The sequence below is a fragment of the Amblyomma maculatum genome, chromosome 6, assembly GCF_055883805.1.
Source record: "Amblyomma maculatum isolate TAMU_Amacu chromosome 6, ASM5588380v1, whole genome shotgun sequence".
NCBI classification, from domain to species: Eukaryota; Metazoa; Arthropoda; class Arachnida; order Ixodida; family Ixodidae; genus Amblyomma; species Amblyomma maculatum.
In genome coordinates this window covers 10,540,343-10,564,684 of record NC_139349.1, presented here as the reverse complement: position 1 = coordinate 10,564,684, position 24,342 = coordinate 10,540,343, and the positions used below count along the sequence as shown (strand labels likewise).

At 44.2% G+C, this 24,342-nt stretch overlaps 2 protein-coding genes and 1 long non-coding RNA gene across 4 annotated transcripts in view; 1 reads left to right on the top strand and 2 right to left on the bottom strand.

The window, feature by feature from the left end:
• Positions 1-8,657, top strand: part of LOC146185049 (uncharacterized) — an 18,745-nt gene extending 10,088 nt beyond the window's left edge. Inside the window, exons 5-11 of the mRNA XM_084605790.1 lie at positions 166-339; positions 946-1,050; positions 2,219-2,291; positions 2,887-2,942; positions 3,964-4,051; positions 6,648-6,731; positions 8,266-8,657. Of these exons, the coding sequence (XP_084461916.1) occupies positions 166-339; positions 946-1,050; positions 2,219-2,291; positions 2,887-2,942; positions 3,964-4,051; positions 6,648-6,684 (533 nt within the window). The 3' untranslated portion in view covers positions 6,685-6,731; positions 8,266-8,657. The remainder of the gene's footprint in view (positions 1-165; positions 340-945; positions 1,051-2,218; positions 2,292-2,886; positions 2,943-3,963; positions 4,052-6,647; positions 6,732-8,265) is intronic.
• LOC146185048 (uncharacterized) overlaps positions 1-14,262 on the bottom strand; it is a 310,168-nt gene extending 295,906 nt beyond the window's left edge. Inside the window, exon 1 of the long non-coding RNA XR_014707963.1 lies at positions 13,803-14,262. This is a non-coding gene — a long non-coding RNA (uncharacterized LOC146185048). The remainder of the gene's footprint in view (positions 1-13,802) is intronic.
• Positions 14,263-16,047: 1,785 nt separating this feature from the next.
• LOC146185047 (glycoprotein antigen BM86-like) overlaps positions 16,048-24,342 on the bottom strand; it is a 70,160-nt gene continuing 61,865 nt past the window's right edge. For both annotated transcript variants that reach the window (XM_084606035.1, XM_084606037.1), the window contains 2 exons: positions 23,508-23,583; positions 16,048-16,271 (listed from right to left, as the gene is read on the bottom strand). In XM_084606035.1, coding sequence (XP_084462161.1) covers positions 23,510-23,583 — 74 coding nt within the window. In that variant the 3' untranslated portion in view covers positions 16,048-16,271; positions 23,508-23,509. The remainder of the gene's footprint in view (positions 16,272-23,507; positions 23,584-24,342) is intronic.

Here is a 24,342-nt window from a genome sequence, read left to right as displayed (position 1 = left end):
GGGAAATCATTTTATTGTCATTACTTTTTGGAAGTGGTTTGTAATGTCATCTAACTATATTCAGACGAATTTATCGAAATAAGTAACAATGCAATTTAATTCATTTCTGACCGTGATTTGGTCGTGTATGGTAATGAGTATGCGTATTATCTTGGTGTATTATAGCTGTCACAGAAGAAGACCTCTGTCAAACCTACCTCCAGCAATTAGTGAGGGCACTTGGGAACCAGCACAAGTGTGAAAAGAAGGAAGGAGGAGAGTACGCCCTGAATTGTCCCGAATCCCACAAGAAAGTAACTTCGTACAGCCTGGGAGCTCTGCACATCGACCTGTGCTTAGGTGAGAGAATTCAGAACGTAAGAAGTGGTAATGTTTTGCTTTTGACCGAAACAGCTATTGGTGATTTTGATACGCTTCAGATACGAGTTAGGAAAGCGTGGAAGGAAGTTGGATCGAAGTACCTTTCTGAGCTCCTGTTTTGCCTTCAGGAATCACAATTTCTCTATTACTGAAGCCCCTATCGAAGACTTCAGTTTTCCACACATCCTCGCTCACTGTGTCTATGAGACTGTAAAGAAAAGAATTGATGGTCACCGCACTAATTTTTCATTGAAGTGTTTACCTTTTTCATAAGCTTAGCCATGGGAAAGCTTGTTCTGATAAAAAAAAAAATATTGCTTTGGGCAAAAACTACACAGTGTTGAATAGGACGAATGTTTTAGCTCTAAATTTAGGGTCACTTATGGCCTTTCTTTGTTAATTTTAATGCACCGAAAGCAGAGTAGATTACCACATTTACGCATCTGCTCTGGCTAAAGTTTCTAAAACGAAAACAGGCGCGGTCTGATGTGTACTCCATGAACTAGTTTTGAGCAGCAAGATACCTGCGGCGACCATACACCATGGGACATAAACATTTTGTTTTACTTTCTTTTCCGCTTGCAGAGGAGAAGTGTGAAGTATACTGCAAGGGCCCAGAAAGGATGTGCTTACAAGGGAAATGCGTATGCCACTTAAACTACTTCGAGAGCACGGAAGGCATCTGTACTCGTATGTGAATTTCTTCTCACCGGCAGGCTATGCTTGAATGTCATAAAAGGAGGCTGAAAAATGCATCTTGATTCCTGATGCACGGAAATAGCACGCAATCATCATCTTCGAGAAACACGAGTAAATACACATTGAGCCGAGTGCGCACGATCTCTTTTGGTGCACACTGTTGTTAATGTGAGAAACAGGCGGTCGCGAGTATTTCGAAGGCTCTTTCTCTCATAGTGGCTGAGAGTGAAATGGCCTAACGCCACATTAAAAAGAGGGTTCCAAACATAGCTATGTAAGGCATCCTGGTTCCTAACTTTCTCATTCAGTACATTAATACATTCTGAGAAGAATCATAGAAGTTCTCGGCATGCTCAGTTGATTTCCTCGCATGCCGACTCTTCAACTGAGGATGAACTCCGCTAATGGGAGGCAGTTCAGAAAACGCTGTATTGATCGAGATTGGCAGTTGTCTCTTTTTAAACTCTTAGAGAAAATCCTTTGCTTGGAGCTAAGTTTGGAATTCTTGTCTCATTAGTTCCTTTTTCATCTACGTTTCTCAACTGGGTCTGTGCTTTTGGCAAGGCACGCATGCACTATGCGATTGGTAATGTGAATCTGACAGTGCTGACTTCGGGAGGGAAAGATTGAAAAAAGAATAGTGAGGGAAATAATAGAATTGAAGGGGGAGATAAAACACGGCCATTAAATACGTGTTAAGGTGCTTCGTGGAGTAATGATATAAAATGAAATAATGAAATGCATGATCCGACACACAGAGTAGCATGCCAGCGAAATCTAAACGCTGGCAAAATTATATGTTTTTCCATTAAAGAGTCTCTCTCACTCACACAGTGCTGACTTAAAGGGCTTTTTGTGGTAGTTTCAGCCTTTGAAATTGTTTTTGCTGTCAAACAAGTGTTCATAAATGAATGCCGAGCAAGACGTGCAGAGGCAGAAAATTGTTCTCCAATGTTTTGGTGACGTATATATCGATAGCGTCACAGGCTCCTTCTAAGGTTCTTACCTGTCTATTTCCGTCCAGAACACACATTTTCTTGCTAGTGCAGGAATATTTAACACATATATAAGTGAATATTTTAAGAAGTCAGAAAGGTTGGAAGATATTGGTATACTTTTTGAAGTGCTATCTAAATTGCGGTTTTTGTTTTCGCTTCAGCAATCTGTTCCAAAAACCCCTGCAAGAATCGTGGCGTGTGCGAAACAAGCGAGAAGACCTCTTTCTACTGTCGGTACGCTTTCCTGGATGTGGTTCCAACACTGCTTCCATTTTCAATGCCCCAATTCGACCTCGTAAACTTGCGCACAAGTCGATCGCCGTAATTACTGCACCACCGCGGCTGGTCATACGATTTCAGGTTGAAGCATTGAAACCTTTGTCAAAGTGAAAGCCCCGCCTAGGTAATAATTTGCTTTCGGCACTGAAAAGAAACGAAACCGCGTCATTATTTATTGTTACTCATATCATGCTATAAATAACAAAATGGTAACCAGCTATATTTACCTCGTAGTCAAGCGAGTCGGCAGTATTAATAAAAATTAATAAATAAGTACTAAATAAATAAACTCTTTAATGGCTACGCAGCTTCTCTGTAGTTAGGTCTTATTATTCGTCAGAAAGGTTTAACTGCTTCAGTTGGTTAGTGTATTTAGATGTATGCAGTACCTAGCACACACAAGAAGACATGAGAGGTGGATTGGTAGGGCAGACTAGTGTGCCTTTTGTCGTCTCTCCTACCTGTCTTTGCGTGTGTGCGCCAGATACTATGTTGAAAGTGTTGACGTTTTCATGAAAAAAAAATATGATTTTTTTATTTTCTTTCGCAGATGTCAGCCAAGCTTCACAGGACCAAACTGTGAAATTCAGCTCCAAGAATATACTGGTAAGAAACGATTTAACTAAACTTCCCAACGCAGTCCCATTTTAGTTAAATGATGATGATCGCAATGCAAGCAATTCCCATCAATATAATAAAAAGAGATACCTCCCCTCTTGTGGACTTAAAGAGACAGCAACCTTTAAAACTTTAATCCGTGAGCCGTCAAGGCAAAAACATGACAGGAAGAAAACACTGAGGCAATTATCGCCGCTTCTGTGATCATGCACCGGCTTCTACATGCAAACTACAAATGCGATAACGTGCGCTGAATGATATATGATGCGCAAGCACCACAGGAAATGTGTTGGAAATAGAGTATGTTCATCTGAACTAGTACTTACCTCTGAAGTATGTGGGTATAGAAACAATTTCCTGAGGTTCAAATATAATGCTTTTTTCTAGACGAATCAATAAATACGACTCAATTTAGACACGAATCTTGTTTATATACTGAGATTATAAGGTATACTATGTTAAAAATAAACAATTTTCTAGCTATAGGCACTAAAACGTGCATCAACTTAGTTTAACAAAATAGACCAGCAACTAAAAAATTTTGCGTGTTACGCACGCGGCTGATGAAAATGCCATGTTTTCTGTTCTCGTAGGCTGCGTGCTTGCTTTCTTTACTGCTGTTTGACACAGAAGCTTCGATTGCGGACACTGGTAAACAGAGGGTGCTGTTGTGTACAAAGTCTAAGCCGGTTTCCTTAACGGTGATGAATAACTGCTGTTCAACTGAAAACACATTAACCTCGGATACTAGCATGGACATACTGGGATCGATGTTTCAATTAGGCAACCGATGAAACACTCGGCATAAAAAATGCTCCTTTTACCTTGCTTCGCACGAGTACAAATGTTTTTTTTTTTTCTACTTTTTATTTTTGCTGATTTGTGATTCTTTACTTTTATTTTCTTTTATGTATGGCACTCCTTATGAGCATAATGTGCAGTTTGCGCTACATGACGGCTGAAATCATAATTGTGTACAACTGTTTCTTCATGCTTATTTCCTATCCAGCGGCGCAGAGAAACGTCACCATTGTAGGCGTTCTGCTCGGAGTACTCATAGTCATCTGCCTTGGAATTTCTGCTGCTATCATCAGGAGGTGAGACCGAGATGTGTTCATCCTTAACGCTATGTTTTCACACAGGAGAAATCATGAACACGTTTTGTGTGTTTCTATGCCTCGAACATGTTGTATTCGTAACTTGACTTACGATATGCATCGAGCATGTTGTATTCGGAGTTTATAGCATTCCCTTTAACTGGTTTTGCTTTCTGGACAATGTAATGTTAATGTTACGAAGTATGACTGCCCTTGATATTTATCGAGCAAAGTTTCAAATTTTATTCGTCGATCTCACTTTCTTCCCTCTCCTTCTCCTCCCGACTTCTCTTGAAATCCAGTCAGTTACCTTTAGCGACCCCTGATTATCTTGACATCGTATTGCATGCCCTGCCTAAGCCTATTAGCACTCGCAGGTGCGGACTTCGGAAGCAGAAGAGTAGGCATCCTTCCAATATTATTTCCTTTATTATGAACCTTATACTTTCGATACATGTGAACCAGCGATGTGTTTGACGAAGTGTGCAGTTAATATGATCGTTGCATTTAGGTTGCTTCAGCGAAGAAGACACAGAATTTATAAAATATACATTTCGAGCTAATGGGACTGATTATCCAACACTGTAATTGCGCTGTTAATGAACACAAAAAAGAGGTTGAATAATGTGAACTATAAGCTGGCTAACGTTTCGCATAGCTCTCTTTTTAAATATGGCGATCAAGCGCAATGTTGCAGTGAAACATTATTAGCCGACGCTTACTAAGAATCATATTACTTTTTAGAATTACAAGAATTTGGTTAGAATTCGAACTAGAATTCACAAAGCAAAATAAATTTTTGTCACCTTGCTTTTCTTTCAAAAGCCGCGCAGCAACGTGGAGTGCAGCGTGCTTTTCGAAAAGGGCGCGTCGTGCACGAAACTTCCGGACTTACAGCGCCGAGACGTGTCGCATTCCGAAATACTAAACGTGATATGGTAATTTCTTAAAGCCAGCTACAAATCTCCAACCACAATCTAGCACCCATTTGTAACAGGGAAAAAATTGAACTAGAATTTAATTATCAACTCACCAGTTGGCGTGATTAATCTGTTTTTCTTTTAATGTAAGCCATTAATGGCATTCCGACACGGAACTATCCATCTATATTTTTAAAGAATCCTATATAAAAATATCCGGCTTCATCTTTCTTGAAGAAAACCGGCATGTACTCCATTTGCGGATCTTTGTTCGCTTACATGTACTTCCTCACTTTGTGCCACAATTTTTACGTATTTGTGCCCGGTAATGTCACCTGCCAACTAATTGCTGATAGAGCCACTCTTAAGCCAGATTTTATGCTGAACGGGGCATTTAACGCTATCCCGGTAAATGCATGTGTTCTCGCAGCTTGCTTTTCTGGAAGAATAAGATCATTCGTTCAAAGAAATTGCTGTTTGTAGGTATGTTTCTTTCGGGCTGTAAATATAAATATAAAACTATCTGTGGGTAGCCTTTCAAACATAATATTTTTCAACGGTGCTTCATTTGCAAGGTCTGCGATTGAAAGCAATTTGCATAAAGCGGCAAGATCATCCGTGTTTGGTTGGATTTATGGGGTTCAACGACCCAAGGTGACTCAAGCTATGAGGGTTGCCGTATTCTCCTCTAGTAGGATATATTACCCATTTGTGTTTTTTTAACGTGCGCTGAAGTCCCACAGTACGCGGAATCCTTGTTTTCCGTCCCAATCGGAAAGCGGCCACCACGAACGGGGATTGGTCCCACCTAATTGGTCCAAGATTACCCCGAAAGAGACTGCAGCCATGAAATTAGGAGACGCCTGCTTCTGGGAAAGAAAGCCATGACTACCCTTGACCGCTTAGTAAAGAGCAGAGACATTAGACTGCCAACCAAGATCCGTATAACCCGTGCTATGGTCTTTCCAGTTGTGATGTATGGATGCGAGAGTTTGACTGTGAAGAAGGTTGACAGCCGATGAATTGACACGTTTGAATTGTGGTGCTGGCGGAGACTCTTGAGAGTTCCTTAGACTGCCAGAAGATCAAATCAGTCGTATTGTCGACCATAAACCCTGACTGCTCATTGCAAGGTCAAATTTTTAAGTTAAAGCTCAGCTACTTTGGTCATCTGATGAGAAGAGAGGAGTCGCTGGAGAAAGCTTTGATGTTGGGAAAGGTTGAGGGTCACTGGAGCAGCGAACGCGATGGTTAGATGGCATCCTCGAGGCGCTGCAGATGAAGTTATGTGACGTTAGGAAGATAGTGAGAGACCGGAAAGCGTGGCGTGATATGGTCCATATGGTCACGAAGAGTCGGACACGACTGAACGACTGAACTGAACTGAATTGTGCTCAGCTCACCCATGTTTGCTGCTCATATTCTGCCGTCTTTAATGTCCACTAACAACATTATCAATTGAAGGGAAACTGAATGTAGTAAAAAAATATCGTTGTTTGCTTTGAACTAATGATTTGGAATTTGAAACGGGACTAAAAATGCGTGTGTGCCTAAAATATGGTGCTGGGCACACTAAAGTTGCAAGGAGAAATGTATGAAAATAGGGCAGTGTTTTACTTCTCCGTGGAAAATGCACGCAAATATGCATGCTTTTGTCTGATCTCTAACATTTTCAGGATGAAAAACAAGAACACAGGCAGCGAAGATCTCTAGCTGGAAATGAGAGAAGAATGAAAAACAAAATCAAAGCATACTGAAGTGTAAGTGCACTCTAACTTAAGCACTCTAACTTACTTTTCTTAAGCATCGTGTTAACAGTATAATATGAAGCACCTCAAGCTAACCCTAAGCACCGTGTCGGGCTCTCTCGCTGGCTAATCAGGAGAGCTTTGTGACATTGACAGAGAACATTTCACGTACGAGATGCCATGTTTGCTGTATAGATTTTTGAGTTCACAAAAAAAGAGCGTAGTACCAAAAAATGCTGAACAACAAGGCAACCAAGAAACAATGCAGTTGCTTTGTTAGAGGCCGCCAACAGCTATAATAAGATTCTTGTTCTGTGCAGAAATTTATCGAAAACAACGTTTTCTTATGGGCGATACTAAATATAGGACAATTTAACGAGAGCCTTCCCTAAACTGTCCTAATTTCTGCACGCGTACTTCGGGAACACATCGAAGGTACATCACTGAAATTGGAAAATAGAAAATATATAGCATACATGCCCGCCATAATGGGACAATAAATCAGAAGACTACCACGTCGTTCATTCGTGTTTGGCTTAGGATAAGCTCAATGCTTTCGCGTTTTTATCCAAAATAGTCAGTCACCAAAATATTATCCCGCAGATTCCTATTTCAACACGAATGAGATCTAAACGAGTATTGAAGCGGAGAAACCAATGACTGCTACTATATAATGTAAATGACTGAGTGTGAGTGCACTACGTGTTTGCTTCAACTGTTTTTTGCATTCGTGAGGTAATTTTTTCACTAAATGTACAAATCCAAATTAATTTTGAATATAACCGCCTAAAGTATATGAAGAAGGCTTCTACCGCCATAAAGCGTCGGTCGTGCTTCACACGTTGCGTGGCTTGCCACGTTGCACGTGGCTTCTCCGCTGAAACTTTGAAAAGTTTTAAAGTAAGATTAAAAATTAACAAATCCTAAAGGGTGGTCTGTGTGAACCTTCGTGTTCAACTTCAAACCATTCTAATGCTTTGAAGTCTAATGCACCATAATTCGCACCCCATAATTTGCAAGAAATTTTTAAACAGGTCTCCTCACATCCGCTCCTAACCGATTAGGGCGACCCTTCCCATTGATGTCAATTGGGCCTTGGGGTTGGGCACTCACATTGGGCGCTCCCAGGTGTTAGGGGATGAATGGGGCATCACCATCGCGACTTGTTTTCATTATTTGTTCTCGCGCTGCGCCGTGCGCTGAGTTGAGGGGAGAAGGGAAAATTACTTTTGATTGCCGATATCACCCCGCTATAATTGAAGCTATAGCTTGGAAATGTTTGTGTTGCGGATGTGAGAAATGAAATAAACATTGTGCTTGTTCGTCTCTCCGTTTAAGTGGCCAGCTTTTTATGGTCCCTTTCGCAGAATGGGCCTATGCATGGCTACAGTAAATGCAGTCAATCCGCTCACTGTAAAATGTTTTGTGACCGGTAGTAAGTGTAAGACCTTTCTCCGACCGCTTTGAAGGGAAGTCTACAGATTATAGCCTCGAATACACTGATTTTATTTCCTGAATAGATTGTCCGCTCTTGTATTTTGTGCAGGTGAAGTCTGCTGCATCTTCAGCTCCTCCGGCACTTTAAGCTGTTATGCATGGGTCTTGCGTCAGATGGCTGACATTAGACCCGAGCCCACGCTCCAGACCTTTCACTTTTTGTTTCAGCTGTTGCGATCACTTGCCCGGCGCTGCAGTAGACATCGAATAAACGTTAACGATTACTTTAAACATTTGTAGAGTACAAATGATAGCAGCGCTATAAGACACAAAGCCGGCCGAAATGTTTTAGGTTATTTTGTGCCAAGATTTTCTTTTTCTTTGCTGTGGGCCACAGAAACAGAACTGGATATTTTCCGCTGGTTACATGCATGCTTGGCGGCATGAGCGGCGGCTCGGCAGCACTCATGTACAAAGTGTTTTAGAGTAAAAAATAATATACAGTTTCAAATAAACCTTAAAATATACTTATTAAGGTATGTGTGCTGACCACGCAGAGTGTATACGTGCTCCACCAAGCCACGCGATGGCACAGCGCGTGCAAAGCAGGCACTTGGTATTACGGTATACTAGTACGCCGATACAAAACTGGTACTAGTATGTCTTCGCTTTCCTATAACTGTCTAATGATTGTGATTACAAAGGTAGGGTGCGAAAAAACATGCATCAAATTTACTCAAAGCAAGCAGGCAAGAAGGTTTGCTTTTGAGCATTAGAGCACGCCTTTACGACAACACTAAATTTCATAAGGTCTGAAAAATTGATGATGAAGCTTCTACTTATCTTAGATATATATAAATTTGTAGCTGGCATTTCAACGAAGACTAATTGCAAGAGATAGGAGGTGGTAACGTTTTGCGAGCGTGAAATTTTTCTGTCATACGACCAAATATAGTGCGTTTTCTCCATACATTATACTACTAATTTACCAGTAAACAATGCTACATACATTAAAAATTCCCAAATGCTTCCTTCGATGCCGAACTTCTATCTTCAGTCAAATTACCATTTACGTTGACATCAGCTGCGAAAAGCACTCGCCTCGTAGTATGTTCAGCGAACGCACTCGCTCCGCTCGGCGCGCCACACATACCAAATCAGCTTGAATGTGCGGCTAGAGCTCCTGTACTGCATCGGCGGGACATCATTTTGGCGCAATTGCTCGCAGCCTTTGTCTGGCCAGAGCTGATGTGCTGTCACGGATTTAGTATGTGGCAAACCCTTCCGCCAGTATACTTTCTCCGTGCTGCATCAATCAGCTTAATCTTCGAATGAAAGAATAGGTGGTGAACCAGACAGTGTCTCCTTTTCTAAGGCAGGCCAAGCAAGAACCTTGCATCTGCGTGGGCTTGGAAGCTGCTACCACAGCAACTAGTATCGTCTCGAATTTCACCGTACTCTGCAGTGCGCCAGTCGTTCAAGGCAGGCGCAGCTGCTTTGTCTTACAAAAATAGAGTTGGGTAAGAAAAAGCACATAAGTAGTACCTACGTTGCTCACAGAAAGTACATTTAGGGTGCCAATTTTCTTCACAGTGTAGCACCGTGTTACAAAAGTGACGCTTCACGAGGCGAAATGCACTCCCTCTAACTGACATTAAACTTGCCTTCCTTACACCCGCACATCTAGCAGGCACGCGCACACTGATGAAAAAGCGATTAGGAAAACAAAACTTCATTGGGTAAGTGTAACGCAAGAAAAATATCAGGCCCGAAAGCGCTGTACCACAAAAAATGCATGCAAAATAATGCCTACAAATCTAAAAGATGGGTGGTTGCGTGCCTTGTTTTCATACAATCTGCGCTTCTTTTCAGCAGCATTCGCCAATTCTAGGGGTTTTGCAACACTATAATTGGAACCCTATAAGACGCAAATCGCTAATAATTTGCTGGAGCACGTTTTCTTTGCCAATAAACTCGCCGTAAACTTGGAAACAAACCGACACCGCGTGCATTTCTGCGAGCGCCGCCGGCTGCCGATCCACACATTGGAGTAACGGTGGCGCCCCCTCTAGGTCGATTTCGCTATGAATAGTACGTTTGCGCTGTACTAAATTGACTAAATATGTGTATTGTCGTCATGGGGCTATACAGGGGTGCAGCGGCGGAGAAAGCGCGAGATAGAAAGATTACCTGTGTTAAACCATCGCCAACCCGACGCTCTTCAGAGCGGGCTTCATAGCACCGTAACGCAAACCCGACTTCCGATTTCTCGAAGTCTTCATTTACTTGTTGTAGTTGCGTTCACCTTCCGCGCGCTTTTACATTTTTTCACCCCCTAATGTCTTGTGATTATCACTTTCTCTTACAGTTATAGTTATTGGTCTCATATTTAGTGCCGTGTTTCTACTTCTGTAACTTGTATATTTACATCTCTTGTATCCACACTGTTTTATCGTCCTGTTATCGTTGATAGTATGTTATTTTCACCGTCCGCAGTGCACTGTTTATGCTGCTCATTCCTGAGTAAAGTATTTTTCATCAAACTTGTGTGTGCCCCCTCAGTGGCTAACCAGGCGTGGGCTGTCGCCGATTAGCTGGCCAACACTGTGTAGAGTCGCCGGCAGCTTCGTAAACTTCTAGGTTTACTCGAGTCGCTCGCGAGTCTATGGTTTTAAGTGTACATGCAATACAGGGAAGACGGCTCCTCCCATGCATTTGTACTCGATTGCTACCGTAAATCTGTTAGTTTGCATAAAGTTTTTACCTTTGACAGGCTTTGTTCGTTGCCAGAGTGCTAACACTTCCTAAAGAGTTGCTCGCGTATTTAGAGCACATAATCCCATGATATAATACATTTCCTGTTCTAAAAGACGTTTATGTTTTGCTGCTGCAGCACAGCGTGAATTTTGCTGAGAATGTTTTGATACAGCTCTTCTTACAGCCCGCTTGTGCCTAAGCAACCGCCCTGCTATATTACTATTGATACAAGGGCATATTTTTCGGAAGTGAGTCCGGTGTAAAAAAAATAGAGAACTGATCCAGGTGTCTCTATAACCTAAGTGCCATAACCAGCTCCTATATATACATACACACACACATATATATATTCCCAATTCTACCTTGAAGAAGGACGGTCCACCGTCCGAAACTGTTAGAATAAAATAGATAATCGGGAAAGTTGTGGGACATCCTGTTTGAATTTAACTTTGGCCCATTAGTAACAAAAAAACCGCGTCTATATATATATATATATATATATATATATATATATATATATATATATATATATATATGCGCACAAGTCGTCTGCTATTTGTAAACAAAAAACTCCGGCAAGCAGAATACGCTTTCATGTAATAATGCATTTGCATAGAGTGCTGTTATTAATTGTTGTGGAGACTCCCGCAAGTTCGTTTCCATGCGAAACCTAATTCACTTGCATTCCCTGAGAAGTCTAGTCCGTGCACAAGAAGTTGTGCACAGTTTTCGTCATGCTTATAAATACTAACTTCTTTATATATGTTTTTTTATAAACATTTATACATTCTACTAATTTACCGCTACAGTGCAGGGCCACATTTATTTGTGGTAAAATATTGCAAATATTCTTTCAAATAAAAATAAGCATATGAAAGATGTGTGCGACAGTACACACTTTTTATGTGTCCTTTTCATCTTCAAGCTTGGCCGCACTGCTACTGCTGCAACATTCTACCCTGTTTATATTTGAGCTTTACATTCTATCTTCTTCCGTATCATTGACTGTACCAAATTGCTGCTTGTTCACGTCCGGGAGCTGACATTAAACTGTTGTGCCCTCTCTGAGACTCCATTTTGTCTTCGTGCAAGCACTACCACGTACTTGAAATTTATCAGGCCAGTGCATGCGATTTCAGCTCCCTACAGCCTGAAGAATAAAGGTGGATGTAAGTATAGTGGTGAAATCCAGAATGCTTTTAAATGACGCCCACTGAAAGATAAGGCCAACGATGACAGAGTCTGAACAATGCTTGGACATGTCGTTTAAGAATAGACCCCATTCAACTTTAAAAGTTAGCTTAACTTGGCAGTCAAATTTTCTGTCGAGTTAAATTCCTTCAACAATTACAAAGTCAATTTTTGCAGACGTGGCGGAGCGCCGTTCCGTCTTCGTCATTGTTGCCCTTACCTTTCGTGACGTACGAGAAAAAAGATTCGAAATCCGCGCCAAGCATACGTGACTATGACGTCTTACTTTGTTATTTGCACTAGTGCTTACAACAGTTCTCAGGGGGGCGTGGCGGCGCCAATAAACTTGTGCCTCACTCAGTCGTCACCATGGGGCGCTATGCAAGTTTAGCTACCATGGGATCTACCTTGTTCAGGCCACTTCGTCCCAATTTATGCGAAAGCGTTTCGAAGAAGCCGGCCACCGCGCTTTAAGAACAGGCTTGTCAAATTGGACACCGCGTCGGTGATACAATTATACAAACGTTGGCGGATATTAGAAAACAAGAAATAATGCCATTAAAAGCTGGTTAGCCACTTTCCTAGAATAACCTTTCCAGCCGGTATACATTGGTGTTTAGTTGCATATAGATTTGTTGCCTCCCATTAGTCATATGAGTAACAGCGTTTGGAATTTCTAAAACACCGTACCACAGGGCTAGGGCTCAACAAATTTCTGCGCTTTCATGCTTAAAGACGCGCGCTTTCAAAAAACCTCCGTTGTAAGCAAGGCTCTCATCCCCGTAAGTCAATGACGCAAGTTCGACGTCACCTTGTCTGCCCCACGGGTCTGTGGGAGCAGCAAGCAGAAGTGGGCATCACAGTTCAGGCAGGACAGCGATTTTGGGACTGATTTACGGCGCAAATAGCGTTGCATGATTTGACTGCGGATATTCAAAGTAAACAGAGAGGGTGGCAGAAATTGCGGACGAAGCACTACCATCTTTAGAATGCGCATTTGAATTAAAATTGGGGCTGCCAGATGTTCAAAACCGGTCTACTTTTGTCATCTGTATTTCTTTAGCAAACGCGTTTTGTGAAATGGTGCCTACCCGTAGGTTGTTAGGTGGATTTGGGGATAGCAGCTGATCCCATAGCCGGGAGATTGATCCCCGTCCGTAGCGGCCACTTCAGATAGCTATAGAATATTATGACAAAATGACCGTGTGGTAATTACGAGAACTGCGGTGTTAATAAAGCGAAAGCACTGCAATAAGGCATATCTCATAGTCTGCATGCGTCTGGAGGAAATTCGGCTCAAATTAGCATTCAAATAATTGTTCATTGTTTCCAGCAAAGGTTTAAGCAGTGTTTTAGTGCGAGTTTTTTCGACCGCGAACTGTCAGCGGAGAGCTATGTCGATGGCATCCTCAAAGAGACGAATGCCATATTCATTTCGAAGCCACCCCAACAGGTTGCTTATTTAAGGCTTGGACAGTGAGCGCCCCCATATACGCATGCAGCAACGGTAAGAGGCACCACATGCTGTACGCCTTATTTCCACAACTGCAGAGAGTGCATCTAGAGCTGCTTAATGAGTCAACCACATTGTGTGACATGACACCCTCGAGCTACTTTTTGTGTGATTACAGCACACTAAGCTTTTTCTTTTGAAGATCTCAAATTTCAATAAATTAGAAAAAGGCAATATGAACCTACCTGAGGCGGCTGTCAACAATGCATGAACCCATACGCACACAAAACACGGGAACTGTAACGCAGTGAAAGGGGGCGTACTCTTGCGCATGCTCCAACTGGTGGCCGCGTAGACTTAAACGCAGCGAGGAAAGCCACGACTTCTCTTGCTACGTACCCAAGAAACTATGGGCGTATGGTTTTCACTCTGAAGCGCAGCACTCATGGAGCGTCTTTCGCCAACGAAGTCGCTTCGCAAGACCGTGCCGAAAAACTTTCAGCGTGACAAGTACAAGAAGCGCGTCCGATAGATAACTGTGATAGTGCAAGTTTGGTGGCACGGCTACGGCACGACTGCACACGTTTTACGCACAGCGCGAATCAGCTTGAGAAGAACGCTTCATGACGGCCAGGCGCCCAATTCATAAGCTACCACTTCCGATCCCATTTGGTCGGACAACAGCATGACGACAGCGTCGGAAGGAAACTGGTCGGTCAAAGAAATGAGCGAATAGCGGGCCCCGCCGTCGGCGAAATTTGTGGACACTCGCCGTGCGCACTGGTTACTTGCTGCGTCTTAAAGCAAATATGGAGGTATGGTGGCTGATGGGCCATTCCCCCTGCAGCCAAGGTAGATCCCACAGTAACATGGAGGAAGGAAAGCTCAGATGTCGTGTCCGTGCAACGCTCTGCGAGAAATGTGTGGCGGAAATGACATGATTTTTTTAGTCGGGACACCATTTGTCGATGCGCCGGCTTTGCAATGATGTCGGAGTTGCGGTTTACTGACAGAGCACAGCATCCAAGCTATTGATATCAAATAAATTTCTGCACCCGCATGGTCCCAAGTAATGCGATTGGCCCTGCTCTAGCTTCCTACGGATGCTTGAAAGCCGCAGCTTCATCACTCAGCCTACGCATCCAAGCTATTGATATCAAATAAATTTCTGCACCCGCATGGTCCCAAGTAACGCGATTGACCCTGCTCTAGCTTCCTACGGATGCTTGAAAGCCGCAGCTTCATCACTCAGCCTATGCCAAATAACCAAATGTATGCGACATAAAACGTGGAAGCTCGCGCAATACTCCACACTATGGGCAGACGAATGAAGAACAAGGTCTCTGTGCATGTTGCACGCTTAGAGAAATGGGCTCACTGTACGGACTGATGGTGCGGTGGTACCTGCTCTTTTCAGGTTGCCAGTCAAGGCGTCACCACCGAGATTCTAACAAGCCCTTTGCATCACCTTCTCTCCCATCAGCGAACGTCACGACAAGCAGATGAGCGATAAAGGATCATCCACTGAATCTGGCCGTACAGGCTTGGGTAAAGAGGCGTGACGACATCATGTGACTCGACTCATATTCACGCTCGTACCTTCATTTGTTGGTGCTTTATCGCCATCCGCCTGTCGTGACGTAGGCGGCTGGGGTGCGCAGGCCTTGTCAAGATCTTGGTAGCGACGATCAAGGTCGAGTGTGGAGTAGTAGCGAACCGGGCGAGGCAGCAAGGAGAGGCAAAGGAGGCAAAGACTGATAGGAGTGTGTGTTCGAAAGCATGGTCACATGTACGTCTGGTACCCTACATAATTGTCAGTGTATAAGTATAGGCAGCGTTCATAAGGTTGGCGTCCTCCGTAGTAAAGCGGTAGCATAGGTACCCTGAACTGAAGCTTACTGTGGTGATCGTCGCGCCGTGACACGTATCCTAGCGAGAAAAGCAAATACTTTTGAGGCGACTACGTAGGCCGTTTTCACGCCACCTGCATGAGCTTACAGGGATCAGATTGCACGCTTTCTCGAATCTTCGGATGGCGTGTGCGAGATAACGGGGCTATGTCGAGAGCGCCTGGGCAAGGATGATATCTGTCACACGCATACATATAATGCTAATGAATATGCTCGGTCGTTTATCGCGAACCAAGCGGCTAACAGCGGCATTTTTGAGGTCCGCGGCGGGACAATTGCAGCGCTACCTAGGCAGTGCAGGTTCCCTGTAGTGAAACTTTCCGTGAAATAAAGCCAGTAGCTTAATTGCTTCTCTGCGAGCTTTGCATACAGCACCTCAGAGCTATATTAAGTGAAGTTTCACATGGAAACGCTTTTATAATATCTGAATAGACGCATTTTACGTTTTTTCAGCATGGAAGACATTCGCGAAGATTGTTTCTCTTCCTTTTCCCAAATCACATCAGTCCCTAAAAAGGCGTTTAATCTACTTCACTGTACCACTCATTTCAGATTTTTAAAGAACAGGAAGGAAACTACCGTGATAAAAATACCGATTTTCTTTTATTTACACGGAGCTTCACGTTGAATATAGTGTTCCATTAAATAGAGCAGAATAAATTACGACCAAAGGATTACAGTGGAAGATAAGCCGCATTATATTCAATGTGTCGAATCTTTTCGTCGTTGGCATCACCGGAGTCGAAGGAGTGGTTGCGTGCACATTTTCTCCCGGTCCGATCAAGCCCCTGCAGATGATTCAGCCTGCGAAAGAAGACAGAGAACACCGACTTTGGTATAGTGCAGTAAAGGAACGCCACGTGATGTACACCTGCAAAGGCGTGAAAGGAGTAATAACCGGTGGATCTTACAATAGACTTCTTAGAAATGGCGTTTTAAAACCAATTCGCCGAGATAGATGTAGTCATGCTTACGTCACTGTAGCTCTTTCTGTCAACATCTTCGATTTCTCAAATAAAGCTTTTGAAATAAAGCTTTTGTCATAGCAAGCTAACTCCCGTTTCTCTCCGCTGTGATTCCTTGGCCTTTGAGGTTCCATTCTTTCTATGCTAATAAGCAGGTCAGTATCAGAGCAGCCCGGTACAGAGCGTGCAACGCCTGGGATACTGAGCCGGCGATTCGTCTCCACTACCAGTCATTAACGCGACGGTGTTGAAGTCCCCGCTCTTTGGTTCTGCCAGGTTGTAGCGGTGACGACCTTGTAGGAGCAATCGTCGACTTGTGTGACACCATGAGACCGCAGACATGGAAGTCGTTATTGAAATGGGCGGGGGGTATCAAAACTAGCCCGCCCATGACTTTTGCGTATCGGGCTAGACACGCTGTCTCTAGACCACGCAGCAGGCAGGATCGGTGGTTTGGCTAAAGCGGCATGTTATATCTGTGACGGGGGTAGTTCGGGATGCGTCGTCGGCAAACCTTCTCATGACCACGTGATGACAACGTCACCGGAGGGCTATAAAAGGAACTGCCTGAATAAATCGTCCATTCTTGTTGCGTCATTCCTGCGCGATGCTATATAACAGTGGCGACGAGATAGCGCGCTGGCGCTAGACGAATTTACCTGCGCGAGAATGAGTGCCGGGCGGCCACCGGAATTCACAGATGCAGAAGGTACGTGGCCTACGTATCGTATTCGGCGAGAGGCTTACTTCGAAGTCCATAGCATGGCTGAACCAACGAAGAAGCGAGCGCTGCTCATAGCTTCGCTTTATCACGCACAATCGAATGGTTTAGCCGAAACACCTGTGCGCACGCTCAAGGAAGGGCTAAGCAAAAACGCTGGAAAAGATCTGGAAATGCGTATAGGTCGGTTTTTGTTCCGATATCGCCGAACGCCTGTAAAGGACGGCAAATCGCCCGCGGAACACATACGGTTACCAGATAAGTACAAAGATGGACTGTGTAAGGCCGCAGTGAAAAGCGACTCGCACGTGGAGTCGAGCTGGCGGTCGAACCCCCCACGCACCGAGGCCAAGGAGCGAGCGCTGTTGTTTTTTTTTTCTCCTTTTCTCCACTCTTCTTGGGCGCGGGCGCGCGCGAGGCTTGGTTTGTTTGGTCCCTTCGCCCCGAGGCGTCGCCAAGAAGCGAACGGCAGACGCATCCAATTATCAGCCGGGAACAACAGTGGCACGCTTCTGCGAACCACTTTACGGCCAGCTCGTCCAGCGATCTCCCGCCGTGGCGCCAAGCATGGGTGCAGGGAGACGCCGTTAATGAAGCCTTTTGCACTGCCACAAGCGCTCACTAAATGTCCTGCAGAAGGCGACAATAGGCGCGACCCTTGGCCCTCCCAAGTAGGCAATCAGCCCAGTGGCCTCCTGCTGTGTCGCGAGACTTCGGGTCCGAGCAACGGCGACTGTACACTGCTGTGGGACAGTGCCGCCCCCCCCCAACCCCCCCCCCCCCTCTTTTTCCTCGAACGGGACGGCTGGATGGCCTAGTCTCCAGATCCCCCGCGGCGTTTCTTTCACAAAGGCGCCAGCTGCAAGGTCGCGTCGCAAACACGCCGGGGAGAGGAAGGAAAGACAGGCGCCGTGTGAGAGGGTTTGGGGACCAGCGAGTGGAGAGAGTGTGTGTGTTTTGAATGTTGTATTTTTATTTGGCGTAATTAAGGACCTGGGTCCAAGATTATTCCCAACCCACGGGGGTTGTGGCAAGTTTTTCAATAATTTGATTGGCTGCTTTATTTTCGGGGCGAATCACCTAAGGTGACCGCCCTCGGGTCTTTATTGATGTTTGTCATCAAAAAGCGGTCCTCGGACCATGTTTGGCAGTCAAGATTGAGGCTCCGTGCTTAGCACGTATTTACACCCCCCTAGGCTTTAACCGAAACGCTCGGTAGGAAAGTAAGGGCCTGTAAAGTGACTTCTCTGTGTGAGAGTCTTCATTTTCTTTTAAGTTACAGTTGTCTGTGTGACTTCTTGATATAACTTTGCCTATGTATACTATTTTGTTTCTGTAAATATATATCTCCTCCTGACCATCATCAGATCATCGTCTACTGCCTCTTACCTGCCGAAGACAGCTAAACATCACTGACTGCATCACAAAGACTGCCAAGAGTGCTACTAAATTTGATGTTGGAGAGCCGATCTAGATGCGCAATTTCAGAGCAAGTCGCAGGTGGATTCCAGGAGTAGTGCATGGTCAACAGGCTTCCAGGATGGTCTCCGTTGACTCGGAGTAAGGTCTTCAGCGGCGGCACTTGGACCAACTGAGACGCCGGACTGAATCAGAAGACAGAGCCCCTGGAGAAGTTAGCAAGCGGGGACCAGCGGCCGACGCTCCGACCACGTCACGAGATAGCCCAGAAGGATCCGAGACTGAAACTGGCCCGCCAGGTTTGCGAAGATCAACCAGACAGAGACGGCCACCTGTACGCTTGAATCTTTAAGGAGGGAAAGATGATGCGTTGTCGGCAAATCTTATCATGACCACGTGATGACAACGCCACTGGCGGGCTATAAAAGGAGCTAACTGAATAAATCGTTCGTTCTTGTTGCGTCATTCTTGCGTGATTATATACAACAGTTCGTATAATGTGGTGTCTTACGACTGTAGACTCATGAATATGTACGAGATAACAGAAGTACCCATTAAGGGATTACTGGACAACGGAGTAGCAAAATGCGTGCATGCAAACGCGGAACCGCAAGGGCGATCGGGAGCCATTATCGAAATTGCGTTACGCCCTTAAAGGCGGAGCTTACATGCCTCTCATTTTTTTTCTTCTTTAGCTGCCTAATAACAACGCTCTAGTAAACGGTCTTTCTTCGCTTATCGTGATAGAATGCTTAAAGTCAGTGAAGCAGTAAAGGAATAAAGACAGGTGGCTTATTTTTATGAATGAAAGAGAAAACGCACTTTAGTGACCACGAACAAAAGCGGTGCGAGGCAATTACCGTTTCGTTAGAAAGAAGAAAATTATTATGGGCACTTAAGTTCCACCCTATGCCTACGACGTGCCAGCATTATTTGCTTCCTTCAGCCGTACAAAAATAACGAGAAGGCACAAATACGTAAGCCGTGTCACTAACCTCCGATATATTACACCTTTACGTCTATTACATATGCAATAATAGGTGATTTACTTTAAGTTATCAAAACAACAGTTACCGCAGCTTTGGAAAAATTAGTTAAAATAACAAAAAGCGGCTACAAGATTGCTCGAGGCTTTCGTGTTTGTGGGAAAAAGCTTCCCTTTAGTGAGTATGACTGCACAACGTTACTGGCTCCCGTCTGCGACTGCTCTTGCGCAATCTCGTTCGATTACATGCTCTTCACTACTTGCGCATTTCCTAGTCTTCTAATGTCTACGTCTATTACCTCGCCCGTGCTCACTAACATATCTTGTAAGATATTACGCTAAGATAAAACCCGCCCGACATATTAAAGCCTCGCCTTTACCAAGCCGTACGAAGGTGCCTGCGTAGCCTAGGGATAGCATTTGACTCGAGATCTAAGGGCCCAATTTGATATTTCCTCCTCTCTGCTTAAAGAAGTTGTTCGAAGTGGCAGCTCCTTCCAACTGGACCATGCCATGTAGACTCATTAGACCACACCACCCATCAGCCGATCACTGCGTGGCGGTGTCACCTGGCAAATACGACGTGCCAGAGGCATGCTTGGGATTATTCGATCTCCAAGCTGACACTGCTTTTTTCCGGACAACGGTACCTCTAAAACTGTCTCGTTCAAAATAAATATTTCACTTCTTAGGCGAACATAGGGAAAGCCCAGAAAAACATTTTTTTTCTTAAGTAATACGGATGCTTCTTCCATATCGCGGAACGACTTTTCTTTTTTGTTCAAAATGCACCGGCACAAACACGGACTGCGTTACATCACTGAAATAGCAGTGCATTAAAATGTGGGTGTGTGCAGAGGGACGTTTCTTTAATATTATTTACGCTCCCGAATAGGCGCGTGCTTGTATATGAATGGGACACGAGACCTATCTTCATGGCCCATGCCACGCCCTCGCTGTTTTTATTTGACACATTTAGCAAACCGTGGACCGTGTTACTGTTTGCGTCACCGTATCACAGGAAACCCCCCCATTGGCAACGAAGCTGCTATGAATGATATAGACGCGGCGGGCACGGCCATCTGGCGCCCTAAGGAAAGCTGCCCCACGTCGTGACGAAACAAATGCGTACCCATTGGTGGCGGGCGGGCTCACGGCACTCCTGTAACGCAAACGGTGGCATATGGGACCTATATGCCAGAAGTCTTTATACTAAGTTATAGTAGCACTCTCATCGAAGGGAGTGTGCTGACCCAGCCTGTAACAAGAAATCTTGTTAAACAAGAGCGGTAAACTAGGAGCAATCAGAACAAAAAAAAAAAAAAAAAAAAAAAAACCTGGCGGAAGCCTTTTCAGGTCGCTTTAAAATACGATCGTCGAAAAAAGAATTTAATATTAATATGCAAACATCTTTCTAGTATTTCGCGTCTGTGCCTCCAATAAGCATCCTTAGCAATTTCGAATTCATGAAGTCGAAATGCAAGTTTAGAAATTCTGTGATTGTGCGACATTTCACAAGGGGGACAAGGAAGTGCAGCCTGCCATCCTTTAGGGTTGTTATTTCTCTCATAGCGGTTGGTTAATATTAATATGCGTACCCATGGACTAGAAAAGAGAAACAGCCTCTGCAGAACCAAGAGCCTAGCAATAATGAAACGCAAATTCAGGTGCAAATAAAGACCGGACGACGGCCTTTGAACTCAAGAATGGCGCGAAGAGCAGCGTGGAGCGCACAAACAGCAACGTCTTTGTGCGAGCTCTAACGACCATCATAACTGATAAGGTACAGGCAGTGACGGTATAAGACCAATCATTGCAAAGATAATGCACACCTGCAGCCAAACTCATGCAATATCATCTCACGTTTAAGACGGGATGTGTCTTTCCAAGAAGCCCTTAAGGATTACTGACATATAGAAGAGTGCTTTGAGGAACGAAAGCCATGTTCCACTAGGTAGTGGAAAAGAACAAGCCGCTTTCCCGATCACATTTCAAAGCTGTCATCTGAAGGAACTGAAACGGGAATGGTTCGAAAATTTGCGAGCACTGAAGAAGCTGCAGTTTTCGCTGCAGTTTTCAATAGAAATGTTATGGTGGGCACTACTGCAACTTCACCATAAGCAGAATTCTGAAATTAGGCTAAGTAAAGTATATTGTTAAATAGAGCGCCTCGACATGCTTTATTCTATGAACGACACATGCTCAGAGGCATACCTATGTAATCTAACTGATCCAACCCGCACGTGGTGTCACCAAAAATGTATAAAGCCGCTCACGTACCCACCTCTAGACATTTGTATAACACTTTGGAAATGTCCCAGTCTGACATGACTGAGCTCGTCAATCTATCGTAAATCTATCGGCAGTTTTTCTGTAGTTTGTACTCGTTGACCACTTCCTGCCACTTTCCTCAGCTATTGTATGTACACTTTGAAATCACTTAGGCATTGAACATAATTAAGGCATGTCGCATCACCAGAACCGCTGACAGAAACGCAAGGCACGCTTTCATAGAACTCAAGAAATCTTCCTTTAAAATTTTTAAGAAATGATGACCGCCCCACATACTCGCCACTTCATCCGCATTCGTACATCCCGTAACCATCACAGGAAGGTGTGAACACGGGGACCTCATAGGTCAGCACATAACATTCATGCGCATATGCGAGAAATCTCCCTCCTAGGTTTGACAGAAATCCTCTTTCAAATCGACAAGCGTTGAACTATTTCACGACTACTAAGCGGTCATCATATACTACAGAGGACATAGGCATCGCTGCACGCTTCTCTACCGCACCATCAGTTCAGTTCAGGCGTTCAGTCGTGTCCGACTCTTCGTGACCCTATGGACCATGTCACGCCACGCTTTCCGGTCTCTCACTACCTTCTTAACATCACATAGCTTCATCTGCAATGCCTCGAGAATGCCATCTAACCATCGCGAAATGTCCCAGTCTGACATGACTGAGCTCGTCAATCTATCGTAAATCTATCGGCAGTTTTTCTGTAGTTTGTACTCGTTGACCACGAAGGAAAGCCCGATCTGGAGAGAGCTTTAGATGAATTTGTATACACAAATTTTAATGACTTACCGAACACATTCCACCATACATCTATTTTACTGCATCCCTTGGCAAGCATCAACAGCTGACCTATACCACTATTTGTGGGGCTGCCCTTAACCGCACGCAGCAAACGGCATCACTTCTTATCCTCTCACCCAGCGAGCAATCTCTCTTAGCTGCTGACTCAAACGACCAGCTGAGGCTGATTGACCGGATCAAGCAAGCAGCGGAGGCTGAAGTGCTCCTGGACTGCTTGGGGATACTGCAACTGCCACTCAATAAAGATTTTTGCGCGTACTCCTCCTTTCCCATTTTACCATCTTCGCGATTCAAATTGAAGTCGTTGTCTTTGCTTGATTTTTTCCTACACTAAACGACAGTGCACTTTGTCTTGTGCGCAAGTGAGGCTTAGGTATTAACCATTTTCGCGCTTGCATGAGCGAAGATTTATAATATTGGCAGCTTGTAACTTAACTTTTGATGTTCACATTATTGGGACAATAACTCTGCACTTACGTAGTGTGAACTCCATGAATATAGCTGTATGCGAGGTTTCAGCTTAGCCCACGAACACATTGTCAATAATATCCCTGCTGAACCAATCAGGATCTTGCACTCTGGGAGATGTGGAGCGAGTAAGGCTTACCATAGAGGCACTAAGTACAACTGTTTGCGATTCTTTTCAGTGTCATATGCACACGAGCGCGTCGAATAACTTAACTCTTGCATCAGAAATCGGGACTAACCTTTGCAGAGTTCTGTACGGTGCCCATGCTGCCAAAACACACCGATATGAATGACTTATATAATCATTTCTTTACTTTTAATAATGAATGTGTAAAACCTGGGCTCGTGTATATCATATATTGAAGAGGCAGTGCTTACCGTTATATGTAGAGAGCTGGTATCAGAATAGGCAGCAAGAATAGAGCGCTCATGGTAAGTGTCGTTGCTCCGGAACCTTGGAGATGAATGAAAAGCAAATATAGTTTTCTTAGGTTTCCACTCTTATTGCATTTTAAAATGAACACCTTTTAAAACACTAGAACAAGAGTGAAAGAAGAAAATACATTTATTAGCGCCCTGCAATTGGCGCAAATAGCTACAAATAATGATAACACCGAGAAATATCTACCGTTAAGGTTATGACTCAGGTTATGAGATCGTCACACCCGTTGCTGAATGTCTGTTAAAAACGATAAAAGCTAGAAAACAGGCAACGACAACAGAGCTACAAGCACATGAGCGGGCTAGATGTATGACACTGCCCTGACACAGCGCCTAAAGAAGGTGGCTCAGAAAAGCAAGGCCTGCGTTGTGCTTACTGCCCCAGATAAACTCGGCAAACTTTGGCTCAAGAAAGAAAAACGTCATTGCCCAACAAAACATAAAATGCTGTACGTGGCTTGCGAGACCAATGTAGTCTACAGAATTCCCTTGTCATGCGGGACTTGCTACATCGGCCAAACTGGCCGATATATCAATGCTCGTCTAACGGAGCCCATGATAGCTTTCGAGGCACTATCAAGATCGGGGCACTTGGCGGCACATTGTAAACGTGAGAATAATTGTGCTTTGGTATACAATCAAGCACGAGTAATTTTTTTCAAATTCAGACCAGAAGGAGCGTGAAATACTGCAAGCATTTCTCATTGGCATGGAACGACAGTCATCCGTAAGCAAGCCATCTTTATTATACAAAGAATTACAATTCTTGAAC